This window comes from Ranitomeya variabilis, chromosome 2 (genome assembly GCF_051348905.1).
Source record: "Ranitomeya variabilis isolate aRanVar5 chromosome 2, aRanVar5.hap1, whole genome shotgun sequence".
Lineage (NCBI taxonomy): Eukaryota > Metazoa > Chordata > Amphibia > Anura > Dendrobatidae > Ranitomeya > Ranitomeya variabilis.
Window position 1 is genome coordinate 41,069,753 of NC_135233.1, and position 12,382 is coordinate 41,082,134.

At 40.7% G+C, this 12,382-nt stretch overlaps 1 protein-coding gene across 4 annotated transcripts in view; it reads right to left on the reverse strand.

Annotated features, from left to right (window-relative positions):
- Nucleotides 1-17: 17 nt before the first annotated feature.
- TRAF5 (TNF receptor associated factor 5) overlaps nucleotides 18-12,382 on the reverse strand; it is an 88,946-nt gene continuing 76,581 nt past the window's right edge. For all 4 annotated transcript variants that reach the window (XM_077282318.1, XM_077282314.1, XM_077282315.1 and 1 more), the window contains 5 exons: nucleotides 10,738-10,812; nucleotides 9,894-9,986; nucleotides 3,850-3,987; nucleotides 3,577-3,745; nucleotides 18-2,364 (listed from right to left, as the gene is read on the reverse strand). In XM_077282318.1, the coding sequence (XP_077138433.1) occupies nucleotides 1,784-2,364; nucleotides 3,577-3,745; nucleotides 3,850-3,987; nucleotides 9,894-9,986; nucleotides 10,738-10,812 (1,056 nt within the window). In that variant the 3' untranslated portion in view covers nucleotides 18-1,783. The remainder of the gene's footprint in view (nucleotides 2,365-3,576; nucleotides 3,746-3,849; nucleotides 3,988-9,893; nucleotides 9,987-10,737; nucleotides 10,813-12,382) is intronic.

Consider the following 12,382-nt stretch of genomic DNA (forward strand, 5'->3'; position numbering starts at 1 on the left):
TAATAAAGTATGGCCGGTTTTTCATCTTTGTCCATGAAATGCTGTGCAATTTGAACTTAGAAGGAGGATGCAGCTCTTCACCAACGCTGATGCTTCTTAAGGCTATAAGCACATGTTGTGGATTTGGCTGCGGATCTGCAGCTGTTTTCCATGCGTTGTACAGTACCATGTAAAGCTATGGAAAGCCAAATCTGCTGTGCACATGCTGCGGAAAATACGCAGGGCGTTTTACCTGCAGATTTTTCAGATTCTGCATGGAAAAATCCGCACATAAATCCGCTACCCTAATTCTCGGGATCAGTGAGGGAACTTGGAGGCGAAACCCCACTGCTTATAAAGTGTTGGCATAACCTAGTTATTTGCTAGAGATGGCGGCATCCCTTTAAGGATATGTTTGGCTAATATGCTGGCAAACTTGAAAGCAAGGTGGTACATGGAATCTGATCATATCGGTTGTAATATTGCTGAATTGCTAAAATAAAGTCCTAGCCAAGAGGAGAGCTTGTGAAGATGTCTGCTGGATGAACCAGTCAAGTGCTATCCAATGCCAGGAGGGCATACGAGCCTTTATAAAAGCCTTTATTTTCATGTGCAGTTGTTTGGACCAGTCCGGTAGCTATGTGGGTTTGTGCAGGACAACCCATCTCTTTTGAGCAGGGCAAAAAAAAATTCTGTCTGTGCTCTTTACCACTTTTGTTGCTGACTGTTTGGGCACAATATATACAATTTTAATGAAAAGTAAAAAAAAAAAAAAAAAAAATCTACACCTGTATCCGTTTGCAGAGTAGATGCCTGGCAATGTGAAAACACCAACTAGAACATTATACTTACGGGCACCTTTTTTATTTTCCATTTAAATATAAAGTCGTATTTATGGCTAAAAGCCGACAAGTTGCCTGGTTAGTTGCAGCAGCTGACTAGTGACATTGGTAACGGGTGACAACATGAAGAAAAGTTCCTGTATCTCTACTAGTGGGTCAGAAAAGTGGACAAAAAGAAGAAAACTGTAACAAGCTGGGAGCTGAAGAGATGATAAAACAAAGAAAGGTTCTTTTATGGCCACTAAGTGAAAAAGCCGTACAAGGAGTGAGATGACAGGTCAAAATGTGAAAAAAAAGGTCCTGTATTCCCCCCCAACCGTCATCACAAAGTCATAAATCTGGACAAGGAGTGAAAACTGTAACTAGATGGGATCAGTAGAGCGATAACATGAAGAAAGGTTCCTGTATCTCCACAACTGGTAGGTCAGAAAGGAGAGGTGCTAATAACATGCTGTGATTTGTAGATACACTGGGAGAGATGACAGTATTAGGATAAGGTTGGTGGGTTGGAGTGATAACATGAAGAAAAGTACCTGTATTCCTGGGCACGTGAATGCTCTACAGGGGAAGAGGTGACAAGAACAGGCTGTGGACATTCATCTTCCCTTTATTAGATGAAGCTGCATTAAGTAGAACTTTTCATCCTGCTCCACAACTTTATACAAATGCGGTAGATTGATCATGGGTTCATTAGAAAGCGAAGATTCTATTCTTTATAACGACACCAAAAGCAAAGCTCTACAATATACGTCCTTGGCAAACAAGTCTCCTGACAGAACCTCCGACTTGGTTGTATGGACCTTCAGTATGATACTGCTGCCTTGGACAAGTGTATCAACGGAAACTTAGTAAAATAATTTATTTTAAAATAAAATGTACACTTCTTTCACATGATAAAACATAATTTACATATCAGAAAAAGAATAAAAACAACGCTTATAAAAAAAAAAGTTCTGTTTCTTTCAAAGCTCCTCAAGATCTGTAAGATCGACTGCTACTTTAATAAATATTGTGTCGTCTTTAATAAAGCAGGCATTCTTCGGATTCTCCATTTGGGTGTGCGAGACAAAGCGAGGACACCCAGACGCTATGTTGGTCTCTCCTTCAGGTCTTTTAAAGCTGCTACTGTGTGGGTCAGCTTTGAAGACGTCTACGACATGGTTCTTTTTTCCACTTTGGTCAATCAGCATTAGGGTGACTTTTTGCTTAAATGGCCAGGACAGCAGTGAGTCAAACTCTCCTCTCATGACCACGAAATACAAAGATAAAAACGACCCCTTCCCTGAGCCATCACCGTTCAGGTAGGCACGAGCACAGAGGCGGTAACCACAGCGGCTGGTGTAGAAATGCTGACTGTAAATGGAGACCACACGACCTTCCACAGCCTCCTTCTTCTTTTGTTCATAGTCTGTGATCTTCCAGATGAGTTTCCCATTATAACAAGTACCTTCTAAAAGCCTAAAACGTTCCTCATTGCTACTTAGTTGAGCCTTATGGAAATTTATCTGGACATCATGTTTGCTGGATTGTCCTTCAAGGAAATCTGAAGAAAAGGTAAAGATGTGAGAAGCAGTGGACCATGAAGACCTGTAAAAACTAGAAAATTGATACATTGATTACAAGTTATGGTCCCTCATGGTTCTTAGGGATGTTTTGGGCATAATACAGGCATAAGATCGGGCCATACTGTATCCATGTAAAGCCAGCCTTCGCTATCATTCAGACCATTGTAGTGCAGATATATCTACATTACGGTCAAAAGAGAAGACCGCCGCCCTAAGGCTCAAGCGAACATAACTTCGATCCCTAGAGAAGACCTGAACCTCCTGTGGTTCATCTGAAAAGTTTAGATCACCAGAGAAGACTTGGACTGTCTGAGGTTCAAGGGAACAGAACTTAGATCACGAGAGAAGACCTGGACCTCCTGTGGTTCAAGTTAACCAACAATAGTCCAATATAAAAGACTTAAACCATTTGAGGGTTAAGTGAATCAACCTTAGCTCAATATAAAAGATATTGACCATTTGAGGCACAATTGAATAGAATTCAGATCACCAGAGAAGACCTGGACCTCCTGTAGTTCAAGTGACCCAACTTTAGATCACCAGAGAAGACAGAATCTGTCTGAAATTCAAGTGACCCAACTTTAGATCACCAGAGAAGACAGAAACTGTCTGAGGTTCAAGTGAACCAACTTTAGATCACCAGAAAAGATGGAGGATGACCTCTGTAATGTCAAGAGGATGTAGTGCTATTTTTTCCATACACAGCAGCACCATGGCCACTAGGTGATCTAAGTTTGGTTCACTTTAACCACCTGGAGTCCAGGTTTTCTAAGGTGATCTAAAGTTGGCGCACTGTAACTGTGAGTCATCCGAGTCTTCAGTGGTTATCTAAGCCTGGATCACTTAAAACACTGGCAATCCATATCTTCTATGGTGATTTAAGTTCAGTGCAGTTGAACTACATGGGGTTCAGGTCTTTTATGGTAATCAGAGGCCACTTTACTTAAACCACAGGCAATCGGGTCTTATATGTTGATCTAAGGTCGGGTCACTTAAACCAGAGGAGGTTCAGGTTCTTCTAGAGTGATATAAGTTCAGTTTGCTTGAACCTCATGTTGATCATAAAATGGGACCATATCTTAACTTCTTGATATTCCAGCACTTGTAAGAAGGCGAGACTTATCATGATGCCGCATCACAGGTTCTTCTGTAAAGACCCCATAATAGAGAATTTGTCACGTGGCACACACCTAATCGGTCTTTATATCTCTCCATAGAAGACACCTTTTGTTTGATGCTCTCAATAGCCTCCATAAGTGGCCGGAGGTCATGGCGTTTCTGTTCTTCACTAATCAACTGCACCAGTTGCGTGACCTGCTCCTCCAGCCATGCCGCCTTCTCCATATAACTGGCCAAAGACTGATGGTGTAATAAAAGGAAATGTATAAATATTTATACGGAAAAGAGAAATTGTCATAAATAGAAAAGGTAATCCATGGTCCTCATTACATCTCATCCTTTACCTGGACACTGGTGAGGTGATTCCCGTTACCTCCGAGCTGCACAAACTGACGACATTCCTTTTCACACCATTTAACCGTGTTTGAGAGTTGCAGGATTTTGCTTTCTTTTTGTTCCAAACTTTGCTTTAAATCAAACATCTAGAGACGAAAGATAATTATACAAACGGGGAGACAATGAGGGTCTGCAGATCATATTTATACAGCTCACATTTTAGCAACTTTTGCAGCATCTTTTCTTCTAAATTTTTCTTATAAAATAGTCGTGGCTGTCAAGTTGGGTCATTTCTTTTAGCTGCTTCACTACTTTTGATGCCCAAAGAGGCTAAAAAAAGTGACATAAGATTACACGGGCACAACAATTTGTTTTGACATTGCCGTGCATTTTATTAATTTTTGTAGCTATTTCTCGGGTGGGTTCCACCATGTGCACATACCCATAGGCTCAGAAGAAGAAAATGTAGCGCACTCCTCGATCCGGTTAAATTTTTTTTCTTTATTGGGACATTATTGTAAAAGACAGGCGGGCGGGAGAAAACGTGCGAAGGAGTGAAGGACTACAGCTGTTTCACGCACAAAGCGCTTCTACAGGTCCTAATGACGGGCGGAAATGGGGAGGAGGAATTTATAGTCTAAGCCGAAACATGGTAACCTCCCCATATCTCCGTGCATCGTGGGCGATACAAGACACTTATTTATTAACAATACATTTATACACATAACAACATGATAAAAGGTACTTAAAAACTCAAAGTGATGTGTGCCAAGTTGTTTTTCATTTTGAGTACTGTAAGAGAAAATGAGAGGTACATAAGTGTGCGGATCTGTGGGAAAGGGTTTACAAAAAGACTGACATGTCTATGCGTTCATTTAATCCCATTGGACCAATAGCGTTAGTACGCATTATCCACCGAGCCTCACATCTTAGGAGGATCTGATTTAAATTCCCCCCTTGTTTTGGTGAGTACACGCGTGCGATGCCAGCAAACCGCAACGTTTGAACATTGCCGGCGTGGCATTGTCTTACATGATTTATCAAACGGGGGACACCTTTACCTGTCCGGACTGAATTGAAATGTTCCCTTATTCGGATATACAAGGGACGAATGGTCTTACCTATGTAGTAAAAGCCACAGGGGCAGAAGATGACATACACTACATAGGTAGTTTTGCAGGAAATGAAGTCCCTAATTATGTGTTTTATTGGCCCTATTTGGACGGTGTTGCCTATCATATGGTTTGGGCACAGATTGCAATGACCGCACTTAAAATTTCCCTTAGGGATATCTTTATTAAGCCAGTTTGAGCGGTCAGTGGTAATTCGATTCCGCACTAATATGTCTCCTATATTATTGCTGCGTCGGCTAGCAAATAACGGACCCTTTTGGAGTCTCTCTGTTAATTCTGCATCTTTACCCAAAATATGCCAGTTTTTCCTAATTATTGATCTTATGTGCATATCCATTGGTCCATATTTAAAACTAAACACAAACTGCTTTGTATCATTTGCGTTTTTGTGGTTCACTAGATTTTTGGAAAAAAAGTCCTCATTTTCTGCCTTGGTCAGAGCTGCATCAAGTAAAGGGCGTGGGTACCCTCGACTTTCAAAGCGCTTATATAACTCTTGTGATTGTTTTTTGAAACCCCCTGTACTGTTATTAATTCTTTTAACTCTTAAAAATTGACTAAACGGTAGAGCCTGTTTAGTATAGAAGGGGTGAGCGCTTTGAAAGTGGAGAAGAGCATTAGAAGAAGTAGGCTTACGGAACACTTCAGTGTTTATTCTACCCTCATCTATGTTGATCTTAACGTCTAGGAATTCTAAATTTTGATTCCCATATACGGACGTGAGATTCATGTTCATGGTATTGCTTATTGATAAGAAATTCACGAAATTAGTAAAATCGTCTGCTGTACCATCCCAAACAACCAAGATATCATCCACATATCTAATAAATAGTTTTATGTGTTTCAAAAATGGATTGGTATCTGAATAGACATATTTGTCCTCAAAGAATGCCAAAAAAAGGTTTGCCAGGGTACATGCGACTGACGTACCCATGGCTGTGCCTTCTCGTTGGGTATACCATTGATCGTCAAACACAAAGGCATTGTGTTTGAGAACAAATGTCAGACCATCACATATGAAATTGATGGTCTGACATCTGACTATATTTCGTTTATTCCAATTAAATATATTTCCTGTCTCGAAGTCTGCTTTATCCCGGATGAACTTGTCTCTTTTCCGTTGTTTTATTTCCGTTTGGAGATTTACCAGTTTGATATCAAGTTTTTTTGTCAAGGTTGTCCATTGGACTTCTGATAATCTTGATTTTAATTCTTCTTTCGTCTTACTTAAGTCCAATTTGGTTGTTTCATAATTAATCATATTTTGCTGCAAGACCAATTCTAGCAAATCCTGCGAACATTTTAAAAGGATAGTTTCCCAATCTTTTGTAAATTGTGGATTGTCTTGGAATTGTGACATATTTTTGATGACTCTTAAGCCACGGGGGACTCTCCCACAGTCCTTGTATGATTTAAGGGAATTATTAGTCCAGAACAAGTTCACTTCTCTCTCTGCTATATTAAACAGCTTGAGTTCTAGTGTTTTTGTACTCAAAGAAAACACATCATCACGTGTATCGCAGTCGGTAAAATAACCTTCCACGTTCTCCCGACCTGCTAATAATCCTTGAGACAAAGGCTGAGTCTCTGGCTCCATAATTGGAGAAATCAGCTGGTGTTAAGACACCTGTTTAGGGAACACAGTCAACAGGGAAGGCTTGCAGCGTGCTGGATATATGGAAAGTCTATATTTGCCAGTCAATTGAAGAAAAGAAAAGAAAAATCAGCACCGCTGTAGTGCACTTACCCCTCGTGTGTGGAGTTTTATCCATGTAGCTGAGACTCCGTTGTCTCATGTATCCGGCTACTTGAGGGTGCAGCATCCATGAAGATCAGATTTCGTAGTGCCAGAAGAAGAAAATGTAGCGCACTCCTCGATCCGGTTAAAAAAATTTTTTCCCCCGTTTGATAAATCATGTAAGACAATGCCACGCCGGCAATGTTCAAACGTTGCGGTTTGCTGGCATCGCACGCGTGTACTCACCAAAACAAGGGGGGAATTTAAATCAGATCCTCCTAAGATGTGAGGCTCGGTGGATAATGCGTACTAACGCTATTGGTCCAATGGGATTAAATGAACGCATAGACATGTCAGTCTTTTTGTAAACCCTTTCCCACAGATCCGCACACTTATGTACCTCTCATTTTCTCTTACAGTACTCAAAATGAAAAACAACTTGGCACACATCACTTTGAGTTTTTAAGTACCTTTTATCATGTTGTTATGTGTATAAATGTATTGTTAATAAATAAGTGTCTTGTATCGCCCACGATGCACGGAGATATGGGGAGGTTACCATGTTTTGGCTTAGACTATAAATTCCTCCTCCCCATTTCCGCCCGTCATTAGGACCTGTAGAAGCGCTTTGTGCGTGAAACAGCTGTAGTCCTTCACTCCTTCGCACGTTTTCTCCCGCCCGCCTGTCTTTTACAATAATGTCCCAATAAAGAAAAAAATTTTAACCGGATCGAGGAGTGCGCTACATTTTCTTCTTCTGGCACTACGAAATCTGATCTTCATGGATGCTGCACCCTCAAGTAGCCGGATACATGAGACAACGGAGTCTCAGCTACATGGATAAAACTCCACACACGAGGGGTAAGTGCACTACAGCGGTGCTGATTTTTCTTTTCTTTTCTTCAATTGACTGGCAAATATAGAATACCCATAGGCTAGTTTCACACACCCGTGCTCCACAATCTGATTGTGGGTATCCTGACCCAAACTCAACAGCATGTATATTTATGAGGTTGTTGAGTTTGGGTCCACACTCAAGCTTCACTTTGGAAAACTGTTATACCATCTCGAAAAGGCAAAAATGTCCAAGGGCAAATTTTATCTGGATACTAAAGGTACCCAAATAAAATTCACAAATAAAACATAAAAATTTTAATTTGACCAAAATTACCCTGTTTTAATCTCCGATAATCCCTATGTCAAATTTTCTGCTGGTCCTGCCAGGAGATGAAAAATGTAGATATATTAAAGGGAATGTGTCATCAGAAAATAACCTGTTAGTTGAGCAGAGTTTTTTGTATTGAATGTATTTTTAGAAAATTTTGGCAATTATATATACAGGTTCGTCTTACTAAATGAGAATATCATCAAAAAGATAACTTATTTCAGTTCTTCAATACAAAAAGTGAAACTCGTGTATTATATAGAGTCATTACAGACAGAGTGATCTATTTCAAGTGTTTATTTCTGTTAATGTTGATGATTATGGCTTACAGCCAATGAAAACCCAAAAGTCATTGTCTCAGTAAATTAGAATACTTTATAACACCAGCTTGAAAATTAATTTTAAAATCCAAAATGTTGTCCTACTGAAATGTATGCTCAGTAAATGCACTCAATACTTGGTCAGGCTCCTTTTGCATCAATTACTGCATCAATGTGGCGTGGCATGGAGGCGATCAGCCTGTGGCACTGCTGAGGGGTTATGGAAGCCCAGGTTGCTTTGATAGTCTAGGATACTTTGACCTCTGCATTGTTGGCTCTGGTGTCTCATCTTCCTCTTGACAATACTTCATAGATTCTCTATGGGGTTAAGGTCAGGCGAGTTTGCTGCCAATCAAGCACAGTGATACTGTTGTTTGTAGACCAGGTATTGGTACTTTCGGCAGTGTGGACAGGTGCCAAGTCCTGCTGGAGAATGACATTTCCATCTCCAAAAAGCTTGTCGGCAGAGGGAAGCATGAAGTGCTCTAAAATGTCCTGGTAGACGGCTGCGCTGACTTTGGTCTTGATAAAACACAGTGGACCTACACCAGCAGATGACATGGCTCCCCAAACCATCACTGATTGTGGAAACTTCACACTAGACCTCCAGCAGCTTGGATTGTGGCCTCTCCACTCTTCCTCCAGACTCTGGGACCTCGATTTCCAAAGGAAATGCAATATTTGCTTTAATCTGAAAACAACACCTTGGACCACTGACAACAGTCCAGTTCTTTTCCTCCTTGGCCCAGGTAAGACGCTTCTGGCGTTGTCTATTGGTCATGAGTGGCTGACACAAGGAATGTGACACTTGTAGCCCATGTCCTGGACACGTCTGTGTGCGGTGGCTCTTGAAGCAATGACTCCAGCAGCAGTCCGCTCCTTGCGAGTCTCCCCCACATTTCTGAATGGCCTTTTCTTAACAATCCTTTCAAGGCTGCGATTATCCCGGTTGCTCGTGCACCTTTTTCTACCACACTTTTTCCTACCACTAAACTTTCCATTAATCTGCTGGGATACAGCAGTCTGTGAACAGCCAGCTTCTTTAGCAATGACCTTTTGTGGCTTCCCTTCCTTGTGGAGTGTGCCAGTGACTGCCTTCTGGATATCTGTCAAGTCAGCAGTCTTCCCCATGATTGTGGAGACTACTGAAACAGACTAAGGGACCTTATAAAACACTTAGGAGCCTTTGTAGGTTTTTTTTTAAACTATTCTAATTTACTGAGGTAATAACTTCTGGGTTTTCATTGGCTGTAAGCCATAATCATCAACATGAACGGAAATAAACACTTGAAATGGATCACAGTTTGTAATGCCTCTATATAATATATGAGTTTCACTTTTTGTATTGAAGAACTGAAATAAATTAACTTTTTGATGATATTCTAATTTAGTGAGAAGCACTTGTAGATATTTTTTTATTAAGATTAGAGCTATTGATATGTTCACATTGTTGCGATTTTTTTCCTCGTGGACATTAGGTCCGGGAAAAAAAATAAAATAAAAATGATCTTGGCCCGAGTGCTGTCAGTCTTTTACACAGGCAGCACACGGACTGAAAATATGTGAACATAGTCTCAGGGGAAGTATTCCCACATCAGTATTTGTGAGATCCGCACTGATTCCGGGTGATATCGTGTCACCAAGTAGATGCGAGAAAACCAGGATTTCCCATGAGGTGGGATGCGGATGCTTTTACCTGCTTCTCAAGCTTTGTGTTCCTATTCAGTACATAAAGCATGTGGTCTCTCAGGAAGGTCTCTTCATGGACTTTCAGTTTTGCTCTTTTTACCTATGGACAATAAAGCACACAATTTGCGATTATATATAAAGAGGATCTTCTGCTGGATTTTTGCTGTTCCGCTGATTCTGGAACTGTTTTTCTTTTTCTTCTGCGCCCCTCTGATCCAAAGTTATGACCCCCAGTAATAATGGTGAAAATTTTCCATTCGACCAACTGGGAGTATTCCACAAAACGTTCTCTGTGGGCGTGGCTTTGTGTTGATTGGCCAGTGTGAAAGAAGAAAAACCACGCCCACAGGGAAGCTCTATGTTATAGGCCCAATTAGTTATTCGCACCATTATTACCAGGGGGTATAACTTTGGAACGGAGGGGCACATGAAGAAAAGAAAAACTGTTCCAGAATCATTGGAGAAGCAGCAATTGGAAGAAACTCTGTTTAAATTAAGAAAAAAAAACCTAGTGAAAGGTCCTCTTTAAGAAGCCGGTGCTGACATTATAAGAGGCCCTATGGATTACGGTACTTTGCTCCACCAGATTGTTAAGGGTCCTTGGTTTCATGTTGTTTCCCTGCAGCGGCCACTGCTGGTGAAATGGTGTATTACATGGCTTGTCTCCAAATAAATGAGCGTCCATGTAATAGACACTGTAGATCAGTGTTTCTCAACTCCAGTCCTCAAGACCCCACAACAGGTCATGTTTTCAGGATTTCCTTAGTATTGCATAGGCGATGAAATTAATGCTTGAGCAGGTGATGAAATTATCACCTGAGCAATACTAAGGAAAACCTTGATCGGATTACCTTGATATAGCAGCCATAACTTGTATAGGGACATTCTACTTCAGCTTCTGGACATAGAAGCAGGTGGTCATCTACCTGGAAAATGAAATATGTAGCATTATAAAATGATTATTATTTCTAGATTATTGTCAATTATGGCTAAACATTCATGGCTACCACACTTCACCTCCAACCGCTATTTGAATACCATCCACACATGTATTTTTCTTTATCTTCGTCTTGATTAAACATATACCCAAATAAATATGGCAACATGACCAGGTTAAAAAAAGAAAAATTTGGGCAATAATGTTGGGAGATGTTTATGCTATACTAGATGGTGGCCCGATTCTAACGCATCGGGTATTCTAGAATATGTAGGTATGTATATAGCAGCCACATAGTATATAGCACAGGCCACATAGTATATAGGAGCCATGTAGTATATAGCAGACAAATACGATGTGGCCTGTGCTATATACTATGTGGCTGCTATATACATACATACATATTGTAGAATACCCGCTGCGTTAACACAGGCCACGCAGTATATAACAGTGGCCACGCAGTATATAACAGTGGCCACGCAATATATAACACAGCCCAAACAGTATATAACACAGCCCACGTACTATATAACACAGCCCACGCAGTATATAGCAGCCACGCAGTATATAACACAGGTGACGTAGTATATAACACAGGCCACACAGTATATAACACTGGCCACGTAATATATAGCACAGCACACACAGTATATAACACAGCCCACGCATAAATACACTAGGCCTGCCAATAAAATTAGACAAACCACCAGAATGTATAGTTCAAAATTAAACGACCTTTATTAGTACAATAATAAAAACCCAATATGGGTACAACACTAATCAAAATATAAAAATGCCTCCGATCGTAATGAACAGGGCTCAAGCAAACCCCCACATAATGCCTAATAAGATAACACACTTAGTAAATGTCATAATGGCAATAGAAAAATTTGTCAAGGAGATAATATAACCATGAAACATGTAGGTAAGGAATTGCCACATATATCAATCGTTAAATAGAATGTACTTAGGCTTACTACATTGTTACACTTGTAACTTTACTAGAATGCCAAATAAGGATAGCCGCAGTGAACTAATGATGAAACATTAATATAGCTACTATGGTTAATCTCCTGATAAAATTACCAAAGTGGAGGCTGCACGAGACCTGCTGAATCCCCAACGCGCGTTTCAAACGAATTCTTCTTCCGGGGGTGTGTAGTAAGGAGGGAGCCCACGCAGTATATAGCACTGGCCAGGTAGTATATAGCAGCCACGGGGTATATTACACAGCCCACGCAGTATATAACACTGGCCACGCAGTATATAACACTGGCCACGTAATATATAACACAGCCCACGCAGTATATAGCACAGCACATGCAGTATATAACACTGGCCAGGTAGTATATAGCAGCCACGTGGTATGTAACACAGCCCACGCAGTATACGACACTGGCCAGGTAGTATATAGCAGCCACGGGGTATATTACACAGCCCACGCAGTATATAACACTGGCCACGCAGTATATAACACTGGCCACGCAGTATATAACACTGGCCACGTAATATACACTCACTGGCCACTTTATTAGGTACACCTGTCCAACTTCTTGTTA